This window comes from Poecilia reticulata, chromosome 21 (genome assembly GCF_904066995.2).
Source record: "Poecilia reticulata chromosome 21, P_reticulata-male-v2, whole genome shotgun sequence".
Taxonomy (NCBI): domain Eukaryota; kingdom Metazoa; phylum Chordata; class Actinopteri; order Cyprinodontiformes; family Poeciliidae; genus Poecilia; species Poecilia reticulata.
The window spans coordinates 8426408-8452950 of NC_088850.1; the positions used below are offsets into that span (position 1 = coordinate 8426408).

At 37.8% G+C, this 26543-nt stretch overlaps 1 protein-coding gene across 1 annotated transcript in view; it reads right to left on the reverse strand.

The window, feature by feature from the left end:
• Positions 1 to 696: 696 nt before the first annotated feature.
• Positions 697 to 26543, reverse strand: part of kcnk3a (potassium channel, subfamily K, member 3a) — a 34833-nt gene continuing 8986 nt past the window's right edge. Inside the window, exon 2 of the mRNA XM_008397511.3 lies at positions 697 to 4135. Within this exon, the coding sequence (XP_008395733.1) occupies positions 3216 to 4135 (920 nt within the window). The 3' untranslated portion in view covers positions 697 to 3215. The remainder of the gene's footprint in view (positions 4136 to 26543) is intronic.

Genomic DNA, 26543 nt, shown 5'->3' on the forward strand with positions numbered 1-26543 from the left:
AACCTTTCACTGTGGCTAAAACGTTAGCCATGATGGAAGCGGTAGTGGCATACAGATTCAAATATCAGATTAGCGAAGGTGTTTTGAAGAACGCAATGGATTTGCCTCATACTTTTGTGCTTACAGGTCAGAAAATCTATCAGGCAGCTGCTGCTCATCCAAAATGCTGCTGCCAGAGAATATGGATCGCATTACATCGGCCCTTAAATCCATGCATTGGCTCTGTTTGTAAAAACAGAATGTAAAATGTAATTGATGGTATGTGGAACCCTTTGGTCATCAGGCAGCTCTTCAGTCTGATTGGTATCTTTGCTCTTCAGCTCTGGGACAAACTGCTTGAACACCTGAGATGTGGTGAAAGTGTTGCTTACTGCAGCTTTACTAAAGCATTTCTCTTTATTTCTATCAGATTTATTTATTTTTCTTCTTTTCATTCATAGTTCTTTTTACATATCTGCACGAGAAAAGTCTTGTTTTGTATACCTTATTATTATCTCAGGATATTGCAGTTTCAAATACGTTTTTCAAGGTTTTTAGTATAACTATTATGAAGTAAACACTCCTGTTTTGGTTTTTCTGTGCTGGTTCGTGGAAAGTAATGTATTGTCCAACATTGAGTCACCAGCCTTGCTGATGAGTTCACACAAACCAAAATCCACATATTCTAATACTTCAGTATTCAACACTCAAATACAGTTGTCATTTTAAATTAAATAGTATTTTATTATGCTCAAAAGAAAACAAAAACATGTACATGTAACACACACAGCTCTTCTCATCAAGTAGTGAGTTGCTGAAAAACGTCAACAGGTTTACTGTAGTCATGAACTGTCCAGTAGAAAAGAAAAACTGAAAACCGTAATGACTCTCTGTGACGATAAACTACAGAAATACAATAAAGACAAATGTCAGTTCTTCAATGAAACAAAATGAACACTGCATAAAAGACCTCAATTGGTTGAGTCAAGTGAATGTGGGGCCGGAGAATGCCCCACCGCCCCTTTAAGTGCAAGACGTGCAAAAGCTGAGGCTGTTTCTTTGTTTGTGAGGTTCACAAAGTACAGAGCATCAATGGAAATGCCTCTCACTTCCCCGACAAGTTACATGAGTTAGGTCTTATCACTTACATAACAGAACATGGTGGGATTCATTTAAAAAGAATCAAACATGTCAGACACCGAGTCCCAGTGTCTGAAAGCACAAACAGTTCTCTAAGGTGCAGCAGTGAATACGATATGCTTTTCTACAATACACAGGTGAGCTTACATGCTCTGATTTAAGATATCAGATTATAGTCCAGCTACACAAAAACATATGATGAGAACATGTACATGATTCAGATTAATGCATAAGAACAACCTATGAAAATCTAAATTCATAGTAATTTTATAAAGCTGAGGGGAAAAGTGGCAAAGGAAGCCTAGTGGTCAATGGTGACATTGCATGTCGGATCTTTATGGCGCTTTGCAGATGTGTTTTTGCCCTTTTACTTTTCTGTCATGTCATAATTTAAAAATGTTATGCATTTTATTGGAATTTTATGAGGTAACACAACACAAAGAACTGCTGTATTACACAGTTTCAATTTTTTTTTTAAATATCTGAAAGTCTTTTATTTGGATTTCGATTCACCCCTCTTTACGTTGATACCCCTGAATAAATAAAGACAATCAATCACTCCATAAAGCTCAAGAATAACATTATAGAGAAATTCAAATAAGTGTATGGCTATAAAACTAAATCTCAAGCTTTGACCCTCTCACAGAGCACTGATTAATTTACCAATCAGAGAAGGAACCAGGAAAACCTGAAGAATCTGTCCTCGGGACAAATACTGGCGTGTAATCCAAAAATCTGAGTTTAGTGAAAGAGAAGCAAGAACAAAATCATTCTTAAACAACTTGTGTTTGCAGGTTGTCATAAACCATGAAGGGCACATGCAGAAAAAGGTGCTCTAGTCTAATGAGATCAAAATTGTGCTTTCTGGCCTCTGTGCAAAACGCTGTACACACTATCCCCAAATTAAAATATGAAACGGCAGGATCCTGTTGTGGGGATAATTATGGACAGGAACGCTGGTTGGAACTTATTGGGAAGATGGATGAGGGAAATGAGACGGCAAACAAAAACTGTCAGCGGCTGTAAAGCTTTACATTCCATCATGACAAGGATCCTAAACTTAAAGCCTGAACAAACCTGGGAGTGTTTACGATTATCAGTCTGCGGACATTAAAACCGATTCCAAGGATGCTTTCCCCACCAACCTGACTGAGGCTGAAATGTTTTTAAACAGAGTAGTCAAAAGTTTCAGACAAAAATTTGCAGATTGTCATGGCAAAACGAGGTCGTTTAAATTGACTAATTGAGATGAAATAAAAATACCCAACTTTTTAAGGCCTTTACTCACAAAATTTTTGAATGCCGCATTCACATTTGCAAGCAACTTTTCGCTTGCCATATTATCCCAGTAATATGCTTTGAAATGTATGGTTCTGTTGTGACAAGCATGAAGAAGTTCAATATACTTTTGCAAGGCAATGTTTATGACAGCTATCTTAAACCAGTGAGATATTATCATTTGATCTAATGTTTTCTCATGGAAGAAAACATAATCTTAAGGAGACCAGGAGGTTTGTTTGAAACTGCACTGTGCAAACATAAACACAGGAAAAAAAACTTCTTTTTTTAAAGCTCTCACTGAAAAAAATAAGTTTTATGTGAAGTGTCCAAATATTTACACACATTTTACTCTGGCTCATCAAGTGAGTTCCTTACCAACAAGTTTTCTTTTGAGATATTATTTTATTTTATTAAATTCTCCTCTTAATACATATCTCTGTGCTTTTCCTTCTCTTTCAGATTGAGGTTTAGAAATCCATACTTGCTGACAAAGAAAATGCTCATTTCAGAGTTAAGATATTGCAGATGTGCAACAGTGTCAGAAGACGTGTAGTAAACGCCACTCAACCATTAGCTTTAGTGTGATTCTTAATACTCTTAATACTAGAAGAGTCACACTCCGTCAATGGAAGAACCACGTCTTGAGTCCAAACCACCAAATTATTTAATTCCAAAGCAAAACCCAGATTGGTGGAGTTAGATCTCTGTAACGTTGGCATTTTGTTCCTTCCATGTCCACTGTATTTCTGCTCCAGCTGGACTACCTCACATGGTGATGCACGCAAACAGACTGTGAAACAAAGTTTTCCAGATGCTTAGATAGAGCTTCTGCGTTTATTCAGTCTCCTGTAGGTGTTGATGCTGTGCAAACCTGTGGACACCGAGCTGATGCCTGAGTGATGGTGCAAGCTGCACACGCAGCCGTTCGAGTGCAGAGGGTTGGAGAAAGCCTCTCCCTGCTCCATGTAGGTGTCCGACGTGGAGAGGTCACGTGGGATGATCATGGGGATGGAGTACTGCAGCTTCTCTCTGCTCTTATACCAAAGGCAGGAACACATGGACTGGAAGTGGAGAACCTCGGCGTAAACGTTACGTAAGCCGCGGCTCGCAGCCCCTCCGCTGCTCCCTCCGATTGCACTTCCACCGCCACACCCAGGCGGCGTGGAGGAGGGGGAGATGGGGTCTACGGAGCAGTTAATGTGCCCACCCACCTGGCCGTTATGGGCAAGAAGAGCCCTCTGCTCGGCGTCCCTTTTCTCATCCTCGGCATTCATTGTCATGAATCTCAGTACTGCTAAGTTGAGGAAGGCTCCAATCACTGCCAGGCCTGTCAAGATGTAGATAAAGCTGAAGGCCACGTACTCCGGCTTGGTCTGCAGGGCATCCTTATTCTGCAGTGCCACGTAGTCCCCAAACCCGATGGTGGTGAGCGTGATAAAGCAGTAGTAGTACGCATGAAAGAAGCTCCACTCCTCAAAGTGAGTGAAGGCCATCGCCCCCACGCATAGCGTGCTTATGCAGGATATGAAACCAAAGGTCACCATGTTGGCCAAAGAGACTTCGGTGCGCCTCATTCCAAGGCACTTCTTTAGGCGATGGAGCAGGTATCTGACGAAGGTGTTAATCCGCTCACCAACGCTCTGGAACATGACCAAAGTGAGGGGAATGCCTAGGAGGGCGTAGAGCATGCAGAAGACTTTCCCTCCTTCTGTGCTGGGGGCTGCATGGCCGTATCCTGTGGGAGAAATGGGAGAAAGAAGCAAGGTTACTGGGGTGAAACTAATGAAAACTACTCTGCAGATGACAGAGGTCTAACAAGAGAAGGCTGAAACCTGGACTTGAAAGAGACAGATGATTTGTATTCTCTGAGTGGCTCTTCAGATAAATTCAAACACTCTTCATTTCACAGTGGCAGAATGCAATTGGAGATGAGAATGCACAGGAGTGTGGAAGCAGGAAGAGCCAAGTATTGATGTCGTGTATGGGAGAGAGGTCTTGAATAATTCATTGACAATTGGTCTCTGCAGAGTGGCTTTGGCTAATGAGTGCATTTGCACCTAATTAGAGCTTAACATTGTTCCAGATCAAATAAACAGGACACCAAAGGCTAGGTTGTAAATACCCGTCTGTATTTGTACATCTGAAAGAAAAAAAAAAATCTCTTTGTCTTGTATTACTCTGAATTTTTAAGCCATAAAACAGCCAGCAGAAAGGCAGCGGTACACTTTGAACAGCGAAAGAGCCCAGAGCAAGAACTTCTCAGAGAAGACAGTTTTTAAGAGGGTTGCACATCAAAGTTTTGGGGAGAATTTTCTTTAAATTTAGCTCCCAGAGAAACTAGATATTTATATACACTGCATAAAAACACACACTACCTTTCTTTCCTCACAGTCACATTAGATCACACTCAATCATTCTTGTTTTAGTTAAAGATTGTCCAAATTATTTTAATTTGTGAAGTGCCACAATAATAGATATTTTAATGAGACTTCTAATTTTTGGCTTAAAATTTTTTAAATGCAGGAGTTTATGTACAATCTATATGACTTCAAATGCTCTTGGTGTCCTTCAACAAGCTTCTCATAAAGTTTACTGGAGACTTTTCTCATTTCACTTGAAAGAACTCATGTAAATTAATCCTTTACACCTAGATTTTCCACTTAACTTTGTCGTCTTTTAGCCACTTTATGACTAATTTGGTGGTACGTGATGGTGTTAGTTAGTTATGGGTGCAATAGACAGATTCTGTAAGTACTTTTGTTGCACCTGATTGTATATTTGAATATACGTCACATTCAACGTCTTTGACTCCCTTGCCCATCCTCCTGACATGTGGAGCTGGTGCAAACAGAAACAGAGATAACCCCCTGATAACCACAGGTTGCGCAAGTCAAAGAGGTTGATCGAGAGTCCAAATGTAATTACCGGAGGGTTGATTTAATTCTCGAAGCTCTGTTTTTATTGGAACACAAATCTATTTCGTCCTACCATCTTTCCTTCTGGTGCCAAATCTGTTTAAACATTCCCCCCTTCATTCAGCAAAAGCAGGAGCCACAGTTAATGATGCGATTTGAGTTATTTTATCTTTCTGGAGAACATATCCAATCCCATATTGAAGCCCTGGACAGAAAGATCAGCAATTTATTTATTTTGTATAGAACCAAATTACAACAATTCTCCATTTTAAGGATCAACAATCCAAGCTGGATTTAATCAGTCAATTCCATTCAGACATTTTCAAATTATACTTGCAAAATCAGTTCAGTTCGATTCTGTATGTCAATCATACAGCTTTTGTCTAGACTAGCTAATCTACAAAGCATGAATCTTTAATCTGGTCAGTCTGTTCCCTGGGGTCACAACTAAGATCTGTGAATAAGACTTATTTTTAAATGAATTTCACTCTCTTTATAGTTATTTTCATTATTGCCTTCCTTTTGTGAAGGCATTCCAGCTCACTTCCTCCATCACTGCACCATTTAACACATGCTGTGATCTGCTGAAACAACTACAGTAGATGAGAACAGAGACCTAACATGTTCAGCTGTGGGAAAATAAGTTCTCAGCAGAATATGAATTTAACACGATGGCTTGTTTCGCTTTGAGATTTTTGTGCTCTACCAAAAATGTTGCAGCGCTCATTAAGCAAGTCAGCAGGACAGTTTGTTCAGGTGAGCTGCAGACGAGGCTGCAGGGCTGTCACATTGCAGTGGGGAGCGGCTTACTGAGACGCAGGGATCACCAGAGTGACAGCGGGGCTCATCAGCAGCAAATGCTGGCGCTTGAGGCGACAAGCCGCACACTCATAGCATGGTGTGAGGGAGTAAAGAGGTCCTGCATGACAAAGTCATCCCGCTTTCTCAGGTTATGAGAATGTTATCATGAGACAGACCATGACTCCTGTGTTGGCAAGAGTACCATTCGCTCCTCAGAAAAAGAAAAAAAAAACTCTCTAATAATGTGTTACTACCTCCTGGAGAACTCACAGTCCTTCTGGTAGAAGATTAAATATTAACGCTTAGTATGTGCAATCGTGTCACTACAAGGGTTTGATGATTGCATATGTACTTACTATTACTGGGTTGGACCCGTTTTTTCCTTTAGACGCGTTTTAATTAGTAGTAGGGATGCACCAGTATGAAAATTTGGGCCAATATCAGTAACTGATATTAATATGGTTGTTATGGTTTTATTTATTGAATTTTAACGTAAGAAAATATCTACGCTTGTTCATAATGACGTATACAAACATTAATGCATTGTACCAGCCATTGATATGGATATAGAAAATACCAACTGAGAAGGAAGAGGGGTGACTGTAAAAAGGAGTTTTTACTTTCTCCCACTTCTTTAAACATGTTAATATACTTTACCACTGTTCTTCTTTTGCTTGCTTTTGTTCTAAATTTATTTTCTGTGTATATAACTTTGTTTATCCCTTCATTACACGACGTTCAATAAAGTCAAACTCAACTAGAATCAAAGATTTGTAAACTGAGAATAAGTGTTTAACTATTATCCGAAAGAAAACATTAGATCATCAGATGGTAGAAGTTCATCTTTCTGTACTTGGTCTTGTATTTGGGAACGGCACTTCACTCGTCTCTCCTGCTAGTGTTGGTCAGAAATGTGATTGCGTGACGTCCTTGCTTCTGTCAGGCATCAGGGCAGCTGTGGCTAAAATGTAGCTTATCACCATCAATGTGTGAATGTGTGAATGACTGAATGTAATGTGAAGCACTTTGAAGTCCTCCAGCTAGATAAAATGCTACACGAGTACAATCCACTTACCATTTTTTAAAGCACTTTGGGTTTCAGTTTCTGCCTGCTGCCTCAACCAGTCAGGTGACCTAATGTGTCTTTCTGATTATAATTCAAATAAATCTTTTCATCATTTTACTAAATATGAGCCAATCTGAAAATACCATCAGCCTGAGAGGATTCTTATTTATTTTTAAGGCCTCAAACCAAGCGTGCAAGTCATTTTACCCACTCCTTTCATTTCAGTTTTTAATCAAAAATGGGTGCACATCATTCAGTCTCTGATTACTCAGTCTGATTTTGCAAATTAAACGCCCCATATCATCTGAATTCACTCATTTATGGCAGCAAAACTACAATTACTGATCCAGGTTTTTTTTTCTTTCATATTTCATCTTTTAGAGCTCTGATTGCTTGTTTGTCTGCTTAGATGACAGCTCACTGTATAAACTTGGCTCCCCAGGGCGTCTGCCTCTAAAGTACTAAACACACAGCATCCGACGTCTTCATTGCGCTGATTAATTGGCCTTGGGGGGGGGGGTAAAAAACGGTCTTTGAAAATAGATCAAAGAGCAGCATAACGTAGCTCTGAGGGCTCAAGCTCGCTGTCACTCAATTAAATTTCCATTGATTACCAAGAACAATTTGTTCTCGCCAAGAAAAGACTGGAAATGTGGCTCATTGGGGAGAGATTCTCAAGTAGAAGATGCATCATCTTGTATATTTGATGTTTATAATTTTATTAGTTTGTTAACATGATGCTGTAGAGAGAACATTTTGAGATAAGCCGTATTGCGCGCATGTAAAACAGTGCAAGGAGCACAAGGAACAAGATGACGCAGAGACCTAAACGGCAGTGGTGCTGACAGCGCTGATGACACTGGGCTTGACGGATAATATCCTCAGACATCTCTGCAGCCTGGAGAGCAGGCAGAGTCATGCTACATAATACTCTCGGCAGTGTGTTCTTGTGTGTGTCGTGCAAGATTTCACACAAATGTAGCTGCTTATTTTCTCTTTGCACTGTGCAAAAGTTTTCGCACTCCTTTAGCCTTCCCGCAGCCACTAACACTCAGCAAAAGTGGACATTAATTTATCAGTCCTAATGAGAATTTTCTTTGTAGAATAACCTTTAGCTGAAATTGAAGCTGCAAGTTTTCATTGTGAAAATAGCACCTTCACAAAATTTTTGTCATTTTGCTGCGACAAAAACCATCTCTCAAAAAACAGTCAAAACCCAAATAAGTAAAAAATATCAATATTTTACTATACTATAGGTTACCTGTATGGATAAAGTAGAAAATAGAAGCACTTGAGTATGTAAAAAAAAAAAAGATATTCTGATTATTCAGGCACTGATATACAGGAGACGGAAAGTAAGTAGTTACATTTACTCACATTGCTGTAATTGATTACAATTTGTCTATACTGTGTACTTTTTGAAGGAGTTTTAAAAAGCCTAACTTTTACTTTTACTTTTATTTTGATTATTTTATTCAGTTACATTTGAAATTGTAAAAGGAAAAAGAAAACACCAGATCCTTCAGCTGGGTTAGAATTAAGATCTGCACTAGGAAAACCCATCAAGTTAACTTCTGAGAAAAAGAAAAAAAACCAGGAGGGACCGGTTCAACTTTAAGTATGACTCTGGCACAGAATCTTTTAGTGGTACTTTTACTTTTTTTTCACCTGCGCACGTCACACCTGCTAGAGCACAAACAAACTGAAGATGATATATATGACAGCTTTACTAAGAGGATATGATATCAAGGCTCTGTAAACACATTCTTTCTGCAAGGCTGAAGTGAGTTCAGAGGTGTTACACACATTCAGCCTTATATGGCCAGCCTAGTTCTTCCACATACAGGTGGCCCGAGGAGGCGCCCCTGCGCGACGTCACCATTATCAGCGTTTACGGCCTCCCTAGAATGCTGAGCAGATTGGGGAATGTTCTGGTTACCCATGCGAGTAAACACTGATCATGTCCCCTGATTGGTACAGCCTGTCTTCGCACAGCAGTCCACTCTGCTCCCGCAGCAGGCCTCCCTCCCCGCTCACTTTCATCTCCAGCTGTGCCTGGCCAAAAATATCATAAACAAGACTCTGTGAATTGTGAAACTTCTGTCCACTTGTGTGTAGCAGCAGGCATGTCTGCTAATGACACCCAAAGAAGTTATGGTAAAAGATTGCAGCGATGCAGTGTTTTCCCACGAACTGTGTCTCATCCCCGTCTTTTCCTTGGAGCCGCTGGTCCCCATTAATTCTCATGCACAGACACCCCAAACTCTGTGATTGTTTGCACAGGCTCTCAGACACAGCTCTGGTCCTCCCATCTGCCCTCAGTTTGGCTTTTGACCCAGAAGGCCTCTCTGGCAACTGCTGTGTAATGTCCCTTTCTGTGAAAGTTGCAGCTCCTTGGCTGAGTTTTTATTGGAAACACAGCATCCACAATCCTTAAAATTACATTTTAATTCAATGAAAACACAAAAAATAATGGAGGATCTAACATTTAATTCAAAAATAACCTTCAGATTTTCTTCCTGGACACAATTATAACACTGCAATAATTAAGACTGCATGAGAAAAAAGTGCTTAGGAACTTTTCATTTCAACTAAGTTCGACTATAAATACAACAAGAACAATAAATAGATTTAACTGATAAGAATCCAAATTCACATTTCCAACACATATAGTGGAGAAGCAGCACTCAGCTTCTATGCATCGCAGATCTGGAATAAACTCCCAGAAAACTGCAAAACAACTAGTACCTTTAAATCTCAACTAAAAAACCACCTGCTTAGAGTTGCTTTTGAAACACAATCAATGAAACATTAATCAACATTTTGATGTTTAATGACAGCACTTGACTATTGTTGACTGTATGTTCTACAACTTTGAATTTCTTTCTTTTATGTAAAGTACTTTAAATGTGCTACAGAAATAAACTTAATTGATTAATAGTGAGGATTACAATGAGAAAAATCTGAAGCTCACTATTAGATTAGCAGAAGCAGAGTCTCGGTATCAATAGGACGCCATGATTATGACCAGACCCAATAATCAACCCCCTTTGAATTTATTACCATTTTGTGACCTTCTGGGGTTTTTTTTAGCCTCAATGGCAAAAAAAAGAAGAAAAAAAATGAAATCTGTGCAAAGCAATGTCACTCTTTTAAAAATGGCTATATAAATATTCACCTCCCTGAAGTCTGCATGTAGTTGATGTGACTTTGGCTGCGACTGCAGCATTGAGACTTATACTGATATGTCCCAATCAGGCTGGAACATCAGGGCAGGGCAATTTTTCTCCATTCTTTTTATTTTCCCAAACACAGCTAGAGCTCTTATCAGGTTGCTTGAGGGCGTGGACAGCTCTTTTCATGTCCAGCCACAAATTCTCAGTAGGATTGAGATCTGGGCATTGATCTTGTTGTCCAAACCTCATGATGTTTTTTGTTCTTTTTTCCCTTTGCAAAATGCTTTGTGTTCCCCTCACTGTGTATGCATAGAGTCCATAAATGAAGATTGATTGACTGATCTGTTTTCTAATTTCATTTGGACTCTCCCGTATGTCCTTGGGCAAATTTATATAACAGTGACAGTCATCTTCATCTTTGACTGGTGGAGAGCAACAGTTGTCTCTTCCATCTGAGTCACAAAGTGCATATATTATTTATACTTAATATATTTTTTGTCCACCAAAGTGGAAAAGTGCTGTCAGCTCATCTATATGCAAAAAAAAAAAAAGATTCTAAAGATTTTAAAAAATAATGAGAAAATTATTTTTAAACTCTACTTTAGCTTTGGATAAGATACTTTTTTCCATGTTATTGTCAAAATAGACAAATTGCATTGAATGTGATTTCATAAAAAAATCAACACAAGGAGAAAAACATCCAAAGAGGATGAATATGTTTACTAGGGATTGTGATGTTTTTCGTCCTCCTAGAAACAATGTTGGAGTGCATTCTATCACAAATATTTCTTTAAAAACAGGACATTTTAGATATAAATCTGAATGCTTGTGTCAGAAACTGAAAATGGAAATAATAATCCAGATCACAAATCAAACCAAAATGCTTCCCTCGTGACAAATTCGACCTTCCCAATCTTAAAAAAGATCCGTGGGGGCCAAATGTTGTTTAGAATCTTTCACCGGATCGAAGAAACATAAATCTTAAAAAATAATAATCTGCTGCTTCTGCACATCCTCTGAAAGCCAGTTATTTACAAAGATTATGACTGCAATAAAAAATGCCTCCTACTTACGCTCCCCAGCGGTGACGCATCAGTAATTATACACAAAACTACAAATGGCCCCAGACACCATATCTTGTGTTAGAACAAATGCTTTTCCAGTGAAGACAATCTGTGTGCTAATATAAACAAAACCAAAATGAGCAAGAATTAGGCCAAAAAAAAAAGAAGAAGTGATGGATGATCTCTATCAACTTTTGTTTCTTTTAGTCATGACCACAATCACCGCCCAACCTGAAGGAAGTAATTATTCCAATCAGAGCTATCATGTTTCCTAAATGCAAGTTACTCTGAATTCTAAATATAGCATATTTACCATCGGCACGGGTTTTCCATTAATCCTGCTATTGTTTTCACGGGGAATTGGACCTATCTAAAATTTTCTATTTTTGCTGATGAGGATTTAACTACTGAATCCCAACAAAAAAAATGTTGAGCTAAAACAGTGCCAGAGAAGAAAACTGTACCGCCATACCACATTTTAGAAGTCATTTTTAGCACCTATTACTCAATAGGCCAAATATTTTCATCATGTTTAGCAGCAAACTTTGAAGTCACTCATTTCAGCCACTTGTATTGAGGATATTGTTATTTCAGTGAGGGTTGAAATAACAATATCCTTAAAATAACTTTGTTTTTTTTATCCTTGTTTTCTTCTCCAATCCCTCTTCCACTAAAGCCTAGCATCACTTGTGAACAAAACATATAGATACCTGAACTGAAGATGACCCCAAACCCTAAGAAAATAGTTCACCCTGTTCCAGTCTGTGGCGCCAAAGTAAGTCTTTTGTCAGGTTTTGTCATGTTTTGGTTATTTAGTAAAAGTGTGTACCCTTTCAAACTCCTAGGTTTAAAAAAAATACCATTATGGCTCCCCCTCTCTCTATAGTGAAAAGTAGAGATAGGTGATGAATGACAACCAATAGGTTGATGTATAAACCCTGCATACCTCTGTTTAACCCTTTCATGCATAGTGGTCACTACAGTGGACAGCTGTCTAAAAGCCATTTTCTTGTGCTTCTTGTGTAATTTTAGGTTATAAATACACACAGACCACTAAAGTGGACACTAAATGCATTATAAAATACACTATTAACTGCTGGCCATCAGCTGAAAATGCAAGAAATTATTTTTGTTAAATCCAATATGTCCAACAGACAAAAAAGCATGCCGACAGACCCGGTCCCTCCTTCTACTGTAGACGACTCTTGCAGGTAAAAAAAAATATTGACATCAGATAACCCTAAAAAAAAATACTACTGATGTATTTTTCAAATATCAACTTTGTACTTAGAAATAATTACAATTGATCACCTAAAAAAACTTTTAGAATTTTTTTTTTCTTTTACAAATTTTTTCCTACTTTTATAATGCCTTAAGAAAAAAAATTGGAAAAAAAATCCTGACACAAATAATCTTAATTCATGCATGAACGGGTTAAGAAAAAACAGGAGAGTTCTGCTATTGGTCATACTTCCATTAACAGAAGCATCTCAATTAATTTGATCATTATAGAAAAGTTCATTTGTTTCTGCAACCCCATCACTAAATGAAACATGTTATTTAAGCCTTTTTATTTATGTTTATTATGATTCTCTTCCACTTACAGGTAATAAAACCATAATTTGAGATTAACTAATCACCTCAGACCAAAATAGTACAGTAATGTGTGCTCATCAGAATACATAGTTTAAATTATGTACCCATATGTTGGAGATTTTAACCAACTTTTCTCAAGTGTTTAAACACAACAGCAAAGATCAAGCCAGAGTAACTACAAAATGGAAAATATTTGACGAGTCATTGCCATTTACTGTAAGTCAGTCAAAGAGCACATAAGGTATCAAACGTGTCTTGGCTGGAAACGATTCCACAGATTTGCTTATTCATTCTAATAATGACTTGACACCTTCTAGGTGATTCAGCTGATGCTGTTGGCGGGTTGAAAGGGTTAGAGTAGTCTCTCCAATCAGCCCTTCATTACATGCTTCAGCAGCTAACAACAAATCTGTCCAGAAACAGAGAGCGAGAGTGAAACGGAGAGAGAGCACAAGGGTGATGTAGCATGTATTTATCAAAAGCAATCTGATGTAACGCCAGAGGAGACAGCACATTGGTAAAGCGTCTGGGTTCGGTTTAACTCGGTTATCCTGGTGTGGGCTTCACATCGGCCCTGGGAGCATGTCCTCTCATCCGGCACACAGCTGAGACCCAAACTCTGCAGCGTCACAAGCCTTCAGATCCAGATGACCAGGCGTTGGATCTAAGAGCCATGAAATATCTGTCAATGTTTTACTTTTGTGTGAAAAAAAAAAATCCAACAGGGACCACTTCCAGACGCACAACTTTAGGTTCCTTTTTAGGGGATATGAGAGGAAACCTTGGCAGGCCAGAATTTTCCATGAGGTCAGCAAGCGAGGCAGTCCAAGAAAAGTGTGAGATCTCTGGGAGAGTAAGCTAATTAAATAAATCACGTGAGTTAAGTACCTGACACACAGTTGAAATGAACAGGATGAAGGAGGAGGAATTAATATTAAAGAATATGAGGCAGAACGATGTAAAATGAAAACTGAAGCCGCCTGTGGAGATGAAAAAAGATCCACTTGAAGAAGAAGAGCAACACATTTTACCTCATTTAATCTTAAATTTAGCTTTAAGTCTTTAATTTACAGCTGCTGCAAATGTAGGAAGTCCAATTTGGGATTATTTTCAAGGCTTTTAGGAGAAAAACTCATATGACGAGTATCTGTTTCAAGTTCTCCATTTGAGTGTTTCTCTTTGGGCGGCGGAGAAGTGTGGGGGTGGGGGGTGTTTTGTAATGTGATACAGGAATTTGAAATGGTCTCATTTAGACTTAGAGCTGCAGAGACATACTGCATAATGAAACAACTGTGAAAGGAGTGGGCTGAGTTTTCCAACCAATCTATGAACAAATATGGGTAAACCCAAATGAGGACATTTGAACTGAACTGGAAAAACTTACAAATGTCTAGAATAATAAGAATAAAAAAAACTAAAGTGCCGTAAATGAGCGTGTACATATCGGAAGCAACACCAGTTTGCCACCAGTTTGAATTTTGATACTTTGTGTCTTGTGATAATTATATGATATTAAAATTTATTTCTATGCATTTAGGATCAATAAAAAAAAAATAATAATAATTCAGCTTTTTCTGTGTGTGTTCAGTTTTAGTGTCCACCATCATTTTGGGAAAGCACATTTACAACCTTAGATGTCTTTGTCTACGGTCAGTGATTATATTTCAATGTTTTGTTATGCTTTATAAGACTTACATTAATTATAGTGACACTATTTAGTATTTTAATGATTAATTACTCCTTTTGTGCCAAATCATTATCGTTTAGACCTGTTTTGTGTCTGCCCACGTTCAATTCTGTTTTGATTATCATGCTTACACAGGACTCTTTTGTTTTTGTTATAACAAAAGTTAATCTAATCTCTACCATCGCAGGCTTCTCCCATCAGGTCTGGGTTTCACTCCTTTTCAATCATGGGTTAACCGACCTCAAGCACATCAGACACTGTTTAAAATACCGGTTAAGCTACATGGGATTTAAACTTAAACTATTTTTACTTGTTTTGCATTAACTTCTATGAGGTAAATTGTGAAAAGGTTAACTGAAACACAGAGACAAACTGTTTAAAATGTTAAATCAAGATGGCCGTTGCTGTTGGAGAGGAGGGGGGAAGGAAAAAGGGTTCTAATCGTAGCATTTAGCACTCAACTTTTGTCTTCCTAGTGTATGTGGTTACATGTTAGCTGAAGCTAAAACTGTTTCCTTAATTCACCTCCGGAATCAATAAAGTGTTTTTGTATTGAATTGGAAAGCCATAAACCTTGTGATGGAACATGACAGCTAGAGTTGTTAACAGGAGTTCAGTCATTCATTTCAAGCATTGCAATCCTGGTATTTTTTGAGACAGATGTGAAAGATTTATTGTCAACACACCCCATTTAATTTCAAACTTTCAGTGGATGTATGATAAACATCTGATTTCAGCTGTATTACTCTGGAAGATAAACCCATCACTTTGGTAAAGAATATGGATGTGGTCTCAACTTTTGGAACAGTCCCTGATACCTGACCCATCACTGCCCATTATTGTTGTTGCAGAAATGTAACAAAAATTCAATAACATACTAAACAGGTTGGAAATTGTCAACAAAAGCCCAAGGTCAGCTTCTCCTTCTAGACAATTTTGGTTTTCAGTGAATTTCATTAGTTTTCATCATTGAGTCGGGTTCAACAATATTTAAAACTAATTCTCTTGGGCATCAATCAGAGAGTGGAATCAAAATTCAGTTATACATAAATAGGTTTAATAATATTCAACGTAATCTGATTCATTACTTTCCAATTAGGGGTCTCTTCTATTTGAAAGTCAGTAGCTGTGTTATCCACATTTGTAAGTCAAATAATAAAAGCTTTCAATTCATTTTTTGTAATTTTTCAGCTTTGAAGAAGATTTGATGCATATCAGCGGTCATGGAAACATTTGAATCACTACTTATTTTGTTGGAAAAAGGCCAAATTTAAAGAAGCAAAACTTTGTCCTTTTCTGAATTTTTGACTTGGATTGTTAGGATTTTGACACATGAATCTCCAAGCACACAAAAGAAGCTCAGCCTCCACAGCTCAGGCAGCCCTGCTTACTTTCAACTAGGCTCATGCAGAAGTGCAACAATTGAAAAATTGTACTGCACTACGGTGTGAATTCCAGGTTAACCGACAGTCACTGCGGAGAAGTGCAAAATCTCAGCCTGAATACAAGAAATCCTCCTGTCAAAACTGAAAAAGAAATATGCTCCTGATTACATAAGCTATGAAACTTCCACACAGCAGTGTCACACCACTCAGCAGCACAGTCCTACAATGTAACAGAGGAGTTACAGCAGACTCATGTGAGATTAATTAGACTGCAAATCTAAACTGAATCTGAGCAGCAAAGCTCTACACAGTAAGAAGTCCCAGATGTCACGGCTAATGGTGGCGTAAGGATGACGAGGATAATTTTCTGTGAAGAATATAAAGGGCAGAGGCACACTTATATTTAGGGTAGGAAGTGGGCCAAGTGTGAATGGGGAGATGGATAATGAAACTGACAGACAACAGAGTTTTGGATCCATTTGCTCTGAAGACAGTGTTTTATCACACATCATGGTAAAAAGAAAAACAGCTGGAGGAAGAAGAAAAAAATGTGATGATTATTCCTGATAAACTGCAGCGGGTCTAATTCTTACTCCCTTTGTATGAAACTAAGTGTTTAGTCATACTATTGTGACATTAGGATGAAAAAGAGAAAAGTTGAAGCCAACAGTGAAGTACAGGGTGGCAGCATTATGTTGTGTTGCTGCAGGAGGTAGTGGCACGCTGCAAAAAGCAGACGGCAAGATTGAGGAAAGACGTCGAAGCAGCGTCTCAGAACATCAAGATTGGGAACAAATGGCTCTTCCCACCAAAAAATGTCCCCAATTATATCATAAAATAGTCACAAAGTGGCTTGAGTTGGGATCAGAAAGCCAAGATTTCAGCACTACACTGTAAAACTTTTGAAGGTGGTTTAACTTGAAAGTGAAAGTCCACCTCTGCCTTGAAAATGTAAATTAAGTCCACAAGAAAATTGTTTTAACTCAGAAATTAAAATTCATGAAGTTGATTTAACAAGAGACGAGTTGTCTAAAAATTGTTTGTAAGTTGATTAATCTTGAATTGTGAGTTTCAACTTAACTCTGCAATTTAAGCCAAATAATTACTTCACAATATGCAAGAAAAAACTCTATTACTAGGTGACATCTGTAAGGTGTCACAAGGTGTCACCTAGACACCTAGGTGTACTAGGTGACACCTGGAAGCTGAAGTAATAGAGCACACATTTCTCTATTATTTTACTCACAATATGAAGTTAAAAACTTACTTATTTTACTTTAGAATAATTTAAGCTCTTGTTTCAAATTGCACAAACAAAATTTCTGATCTGATAATGAATTGTATTAAATTCTGCTCAAAAACATTTAGTGTGAACAGGACATTATCCTCAAGCACTAAAATGAACATTTGCCTTAATAACACACAAGAGTCAGATCATCTCAGGATACAAAAACATGCATTCTGGGAAATAGTTCCCACTCCTGTGTTTTTCTTCTTTCAGTGCCAACCTAAAAACTCGAGTTTATTCAAGTCCTGGAGGTCTGACAAAACTAATAAAACGTTAACACAACTTACTGCTGTAAGTTTATCTTTCACAAGCTCACACATTTAGGTTTAAAATCAAAAACTTGCTAAATTTATTTGACTTAAAGAGTAGAAGATAGCAGACACAACTAAATGCGACTCAAATGTTTACAGTGTAGAAACATTGTGGGCGGAGCTTAAAAGATGTTTGCAAATTAGCCAAATAAGTTTGTGGAAAAATACTCAATACAATATTTCAACTAAGTGTACATACACACAGGTTGTTCTACCAAATACTAAGAAATGTATGTAAAACTTTGAATTTGAAGAAAGCAGAACATTTTTAAAATATATGTTTTTAAATACTGACTAAACGTAAGACAAGTTATATGACTTTATGCGCTATATGCAAGTGTTTAGTTTCAGCCACGAGCTTATATTGTTTTGTTTTGTTTTTTTTGGATGATTTGCAGTCCTTTGTGTATCTAACCATCCAGCCTCTCATTAAAATCATAAATTTGCTCGGCCTCAGTGTACTGATCTCTATCACATGCGTTCAACCCACCACCTCCCCTTCTCCACCCACATCCTTCGGCTCTAGGAAGGCACCCTTTCCCGACCACCACCACCAGTGTCGGGCCCCGGGGGGAGAGCATCCCTAATCAGTTATCAGGATGTTCATCGAGTTCACATCAAATCTCAGCTCAAATTAGCTGCCGGGGTCCGAGCGCCAAAGAACTGTTATTCATTCCTGTCATTAAATCTTTTAATTGTTCCCCTTTGTCCGTCTGAGTCTCTCCAGATTGAACTGATTTTACGGATATGTTTTGGATCAACTTCAGGTCGTGCTGTGCGGCTGTTCTTGGGAACCAGATGCTGTCCTGATCTGACTGTGAGTCTGTGGAGATTATTGTCTGGCACATAAAACACAAAGCTGAGTTTGCACGGCAAAATGGGAAACCACTTAGAAGAGAAACCACTGCGTGAAATGAGAGATCAGAGAAACACCTGGGTGGACAATGATAATCACTCATGCCTGGTTTAACATTGATTTGTTTTTCATTTAAGTGTGTGAAAGTGTGTGTAGCACCTCTTTTTCCCACCCTCACCTCAGTGTTTAAAAAATGCACATTTCAAAGTAGCCAGGTGTAAAAAAATAAAAAAAAAGTATTTGAGAAAGATTTTATCATCCAGACCCATAAAATGATGCAAGCAACAAATATTTGTCTTATTTTTAGCCAGCTTTGGTTCTCATCTTACGGCTCTCTGTGATTTTATTATTGCCCATAATAAAATCCTTAGTTTAGCTGAATAGACTGTTAAATGTTCATTCGACAGCATATTTAGTTTGGCTGTTAAAAGAGGTTAAGCTAGTAGTTTTTTAGTTTATTTCCCGTTTTCTTTTTATTAGAAGTGTCTCAGTGAAACGCGGTTCGTTTGTTTTCAGAGTTCTCTATAGCAGGAGTCTCTCAATCATGCATGAACACGTATATAAATGTAAAACCTTTAGATCGTTTGAATCATTGGTTTTCAGAATCAGTGCATCTGCTTCCCACACATCCGGGAAATCTTGAATGAAAAAAAAAAAGAAATATTTATTTAAAAGGTAATTTTAGTTGTTCTGAACATTTATTTCAACATGACCACGTAAAACAGTTGCTAAGCTTGCTAAATGCAGGTGATCTTAGATGAGTAATTTTTGAAGTAAAAAAAAAGCTAATTTTCCCTTTTTTTTTTTGCTATTTTCTTTGACCTCTATCATTTTTTTAAACCCAGTAAGCATGGAGACTGTTTTGGCATTCTGTGTTCCCTTCTGGCTGTACTTTCTAATGCTGCCCTTCAACCTCCCAGTCGCACTTGGCTCATTGCCACACTGTACAGCTATCATGTGTCACTGCATGAGTCTAATCCTGGCACCTGACTTAATGGCCAGAGACAATTAAGTCAAGTAATGGATCTTGTGAAGGTGCTACATGAACCTTAAAGTGAATTAGTTTCTCATCTGCGGCTCTATCTGCAGTTTATTGTTTATTCTTGTGTTATTATTTGGGCTTAGAACCAACATGATCAATTATTTATGAAAGTTGTTCAGCTTTAGAGCTGTTTCGTAACAACTCTAAAGAGTGCATTCAGTGTTTTAACTGAAATACCACGACAGAGTGTAAAGTTCAACTTGAAAGACCAAAAGCACTTTTTAGTCATAAATGTGCCATTTTCTATTTTTACTTAACGGTTGACTTGGTAACCTTTTATAACACTCGTGTTTTGTTAATTTCATAGTGTTTTGTGCTATTCAGAGTTACATTTTCTCCTCTTCTGTTCTGGTCATTTTGACATTGTCACTGACTTTTATTCAAGTTAAATTTTCTGGACAGATCTGCAGCAAATGCTGAGAATTTTGCATGCAAATACTTTTGCTAAATATGCAAGAGCTATAAAAGACTCCATGCAGACAACACAGGTCTTCCAGTCACCTTGGTTAGATAACCAGCGCCTCAGGCTGCCCATATGGTGTGAGCAGACAGACTAGGAGCTCCTCCTCCACTCAATCTGCAAGTTCACCCTTCCCAGATCTCACTTCACCAGGAAATACATTGGAGGGTTTTTGTTGTAACCTTCTTCACATTGCGAGCATGACAGGCTTGACCTGATTTGTGTATCTGATACATGATATCAACTGTATCATGAGAGCAATGTATATTTTTTCTTCTTTTTCTCTTGCAGCTGACCCAGTCAATTTTACATCCTATCCTGCTATTTCATCAGAGTCAGCTCTGATAAGAGAATTTCTATTCATTCAGAATGGAAAAGAAAACACAATGATAATACTTCTGCTTATCATTGGGCACCAACAATGACTGTCTGTGAAAGCGATTTCAAAAAAAAAAAAAAAAAAGAAGGCTATACACCAAAATATCTGATAGTAGTTTTTCATGGCAGTCCTGTTTTCCTTTTTATCCAGTAAATTATGCAGTTTGTTGGAAAATTAAATGCTGGGCGGAAATTAATGTTTTGCACCAAGATGGACGTTTCTTGCTGTAGTGACAACAATGACAAAATCACACCAGAATGAATTTAAAAAAGAGATACCTGCTACTGTTATGCTGGGTTTGTGCTTGTTTTTAAAAGGTGACTCGTCATATCCACCTCATTCTGTAGTGAAAATACAAAATAGGCTACATTTTTTACAGATTTTTCAATGTCTGTTAAATAGACAGTGCATAATAACATAAACTCAACTCTTCAAAATTCTTGATGTGAATTTTACCATATTCAACAACAAAACATGGTCACAAGGCAGCAGTCACTAATCTACATATGATCACTGATTGGATTTTTTTCATCCAATGTTTAACGGAAACCCAGCTTTGTTCTAAGATTTTTTAAAAGATTGGACTGCAATGGTCCAACTCAAACATCTAGATACTTTTAAATTATAATCCTGTCTAGTTGTGTGTCTTATAAGTGCAAAGTTATCAGTTGAGCCAGAAAATGTGAAAATCATACATTTAGTCTTTTTGGATTAACTAAAAGCAGCAGGAGACAGCTCTGTGCTTTGGGCGTATAATCAACACTCAGCTGGCTGGCGTTTTTATCCCATTCTTGTTTAACTTGGCCAAAGAATTTTGGCCAAGCACTTTTATAAAAGACACTTTATCAAAAATTGTTTCAGCTGCTTAAAAATAAATTGTTTATGGATCTGGGCCTACCCAAAACATATTTTATTTAAGTAAAAAAAAAAAGACACAGTTCCCAAGACTCAACCTGGAGAAACACCTGTCTTTATAGCTAAACCTGCAGAGTTGTGGTTATCTGTGGACACTGAGTCCTCCCAGTTATTAAGTCCAAAAAGTAATTGAATGCAGCTTTTTAAACTAGATTTTATTTTACAAAAGAAGGCCACTGGAAAAAATAGAAAGATTGTGAAATGGTTAAAACTGATTTTTACTCCTCCATGTAAGGTGTAGCATGATTAGCAGACTAAAACATGGTGGCTTTGAAGACTTAATGCATGTTCTCCATCTAATCTGACTGAGCTTGAACAACTGCACCAAAAAGAATAGGCAACACATAAAGCTATTCAAAATCAAATTGAAGTAAAAGTTTGTTAAGCATGCCTCACTTTTCAGATTTCTATTTCTTAAAAATAAAAAATGTCAAAAACATGCGGCGTTTCCCCTGCATTTTATAAATATACTCTTCTTTGTAATGAAACACTTCAGGGCCCATGGTGGTCATATTAAGTGCTGTGATTGCAATATGCTGTATCCCCCCTACATGTGAAAAATTAGAGCAATTCCAGAGAAAGCAGGTTAGCATCGTTTTGTTTCAGTTCAAGTTTCTCACAGGGGGATGGGTTTGGATTATACACCCATTCTCTGATTCCAGGCCTGAGGCGTAAACACAACTCACCCATCAGTGTTATTGTTATTATTATTATTATTACTATCATTATGTCCTCCTGTCTGACAGTCCATTTCATTCAGGTTGGCTTGTTGAAAGATTAAACAGATGCTGGAAAGCAAATAGAAAAATAAACTCCCCTGAGACAAACCACATCCGCTGGGCCAGCTTCGGTCGCTTGGCGCTGTCGAGCCGAATCATTCCTGTGCTCGGAGCTTGTTGGAGTAGCACAAAGCTAACGGAGCAGCCAAATAACCAAAGCACTCAGGAGGAACACCATCGCAGGTTGAGGAGGAGGTGGAGGTGTCAGGAGCAAATGAGATGTGAGAAAACCCCTTCAGGTTGTTAGGATGAGGGATTTTTTTTTTTTTTTTTTTTTTTTTTCTGTGAAGCGAAAACATACAATATTTACTTCACACGTTCTCACTTCGGTCTTTAGATGCTTTATGCACAGCTGAGAACCCGGCAATGCGTCATGTGGGCATTTTCCACCCCCTTTTTTTGGCACGTGTATACGTACTGAGGCAGAAAAACCAAAGGCTTCTGAGGCTCCAGCGTCTCTGGGGGCAGCGGGAGACAGCTCTGTGCTCTGGGCTTTTTAATCAACACTCAGCTGGCTGGCATTTTTATCCCATTCTGAAATTCTCATGATATTTTTATTTGATTTTCTTATTAAACTGCAACAGCGGCTCCTTTGTGCCGCGTGTGATTATCTAACTGCTCTGGTTACACACTACAGCGCTAATGTTTATTGAAAGGAGGTAAAGAGTTCACATGCGCACAACAGTGGCTCCATCACAAACCTGTCTATTTCCCATCAGCGTTCAGATATTTCTTTAAGACATAAACCCAATTTGCAGCTGAGTACAGGCTGTAATGTTGTGTCTCTTAAGTGTCGTTGAGGGGAAACATTGTCTGTGCCATCTCCCGTTTAGGCAGTTTATGTAAAGTAGCTCGCATTAGTGTACATAGTGTATAAGCGTTAGCAGCCGGAAAAACAATTTCACTTTCATTTATGTAGGAGTAGAATCTATTTCAAGACTTACTTTTATGACATCAATAAAATTTGGTGTGTTGAGAGGGTAACTGGCAACAATTCTGACTAATAGAAAAATGTGGATGTGTATGATAGATTTAACAACCTCTAAAATAGCCTGCAATTTAAACCACCAAGTGTTGCAAACGCACACACGCCTCTAAGAATTTCACAAATTTGAATGTTTGGTTTTCTATTTGACGGTTTCAAACGATGCATGTGGCGTCCTCCGTTCTGCGTGTGCATGCGCGACTTCCTTCCACAGTCCAAAAAAATGATTGCTATAAACTATAGAGACGTACTTTAATTGCATGTATCAAGAGGAACATGTACTTAATCATAATTGTGATGTACAAAAATTACCATGAGCTAATAACTGGAACTCAATATAGTTGAACTACAATACTGAGAACTAATTTGTTGGTGAGTGCATGACGCTAACCCAGCAGCATGACTTACTATTTTAAGAACAGAGGAAAGAGATCCTGATGGAGATTGCATCAGAAACAATCCTCGGGGTGATGTAATGATTTTTGTTTCTCCAATTATACAAGAATCTTAAATGTTTCCCTCGAGTAGAATTGGAAAATAGCTGCAGTATGACTTCTGAACGTTTCCCATACTGCTCTCCTGGTGGAATCGCCTGTCAGAGAAACAAGAAGCTAGACTTGTCACCATACTACCAGAAGTTTCCAGTTCCTTTTCCTTTTCACTTCGTGAGAGGAAGGAAAGTGAAACAGACTCACTCAAGAAACTTTTGAGTGAGCTTGTTTCACTCAAAAGCTTTAATTCCTCCCCAAGAATCTGATCAAATACTTAAAAATTTATATTATTTGGTCGTTTGGTATGTTGTAGAAATGGGATGACGAGTTTCATTCAAAATTTAAGCTCCACTTAAACATTTCTGAGCAACTGGTGCCTTGTTCAATCTTTTCAAGTCCACTGCAAGCAAAATGATTCAACACATATAAGCTTTCTCACAATTTGACTACATCATTTGATACTTCTGATGAAGTACGGGGGAGCCTTGAACTCTACTGTGCTGAAGCCTTTTCAGAACTGAAGATGCAAAACATCTTTAAGAAACACGAGAAGGAATCCAGTTTCCAAACACTTAAGCACTTAGGATTGTCGCCTCCTGCTGACTGAGACTCTACACTATATGGATCGAGCCAAATCCTGGATGAAAACCTGTTAGAGGTTCCAAAAGACTTGAGGTTTGGACACGAGTTCACTTCCCTGCAATACAACAAAATGAAATGACTTAGAGCAACATATCCAACGGTGTGAATACTTTTATAATACACGTGTCACTTCACTTTATTGTGGATGAATTTGTGTGTCTTGCTTTGTTTTGTTAAGTTGCACAGCTACAGTGATGATGGAGTCATGCGACATGGTTGACTTGGTAATGCTCATGTCTGCGTATTCTCAAATTTACACTGAAAGCATTGGGATATTAATTAAACAGCTGTGACCAACCCTCGCTAAAAGCTCTGTGTTGTGAAAGAAGCACGTAATTCAATAAAGCAGGACAAGAGACTGTAGGCAACATTGAAAGCAAAAGAGAGAGACAAAACAATAGAGAAGAGCTCATGTTTCTGATCAGATAAACCTCGCAGGAGCCAGTTTGCAGTCAACTCGAAGAGACTTCACATGTAACGTGGTTCATGTTTATCCAAGAGATTCACAGGGAAACACCGACTGAAAGAGATTCAGATCTCACTACATTGTGTGCAGTTTCATTTAGCCAAATTCCCGTCTGGAGAGAATGAATTATGAAGTTCAGTAATGCATTACGCTTTGCTCTGTGAGTCAGGCAAGCAGTCAACTTTCCATTCACACACTGAAGCATAAACCAGACACACAGCGGGTAAACAAAGCCTGGTCACACAAGTGAGGCAGCAGTAAGAGTCACTATCGGAAACTTTCTCAAAAAAACCTCCAGAGTGAGACCAGCAGCGGCTTTCTCAGTCGGGAACAGCGGTTGATGTCGTTTTCATTTCTTTTTGCTTTATACTGTAAACGTCATTTCCCAACGTCTTTCACTTACAATATTTAAAAACTATTACAAAGACTTTCAGATTTAAATAAAAAACAAAAAAAACAATAAGAATTTATTTTGTGCTGAAAATAATTAGTCTCTCTCTTTTTTTTCTTTTTTTTTTCCATCTCACTGGTTTTCATCTCCATGTCACAAAACATCTTAGAGCGCCTGTGTGATGGGTTTGGAGGACGCAGCCTCACTGCAGAGTGCAGCTCTGTGTTATGTAAGGTAATTTGCTTGGGTGGATTTTTTTTTTATTTTTATTTTTTTTTCATGCTTGCATCCAGAAGAGTTACCTTACCCACCATATTCTTCACCACGCATCTGCTGTTACAGACAGTGTATGTTTGTTACTCGTTAGATTCTGACAACAAACGACAACAACTACTGGAATTAGAAATAATTGTATATCAAATAAATAGTCTTGCTACAAATGTGATAAAATTTAATCATTGTTCTCACAGAAATAAATATACATAAAATCTAAACATTCACCACAATACTGTCTTTAAGTTTGATACATTTATTTCAAATTATGTGCATTTCATGTATTACTGTGCAATCAGGTTGTTTTAGCCAAAGCTTTAGGACAATTATCTCACTTTTTTTTAATAACCAATATTCAGATATAAAGTGTTTGTTGTATACTTTTTTCTGTAACCTTAACTCTGATTTTGACTGCTTAAGGTGCACTGGATTTGAACAATTCAACTTAGATTTAAGTTTCTTCCCTATTTTACTAAAGCAACCTTTAAAATAAAAGCACAAATCCCTGGCGATATAAAGTAGCAAAGTATCTTAATTTCTGCAGGATATTTTTGCTAAGACAAAGTTGGGAGTGGGAAAAAGCACAAGATAAGATGAAAGGAAGACCTAAAAAAATTCAAAAGAAATTGACAAATTGACAAAAAACAATGAAAGAATGACGAAGCAGGAGTAAAGCTTAGGTAAAATAAAACAGCTTAACAATGTCACTGCCACATGACAAAATCTCAAATGGATTTGACATTGTGTGTTTTTTCTAAATCAGTAACTCAGGTTCTGCCTGTTAGTGAGAGATGAGGAAAAAAAGCTTCAGCCTTGATCTCTAAGATACGGTGAAGACAGTTGCAAAAGGTTTTTGTGCTAAATTATCTTCAAAGACAAATGAAAACGATTCTCCAGGAGGAGATGGTGGTAGTTTTGACTTCTTCCTGGGGCTATGTGATACCACATGTTATGATTGGTCTGTAATTCTAAACATTGGTCAATGTGGAAAATAATTTTGGTGAAAATTATTTCTCCAAAATCCCTTCTCGTTCAAAGCACTTTTAATAAAGAGAAGACTGATCATATTCCAATACCAATATTCAAACAGGAAGCAATCAATTTCTGATTAAGAGTTTGTCGATGAGAATAAACTGCAGCGATAAATTGTGTTAAGTACATGTACATATTGAAAT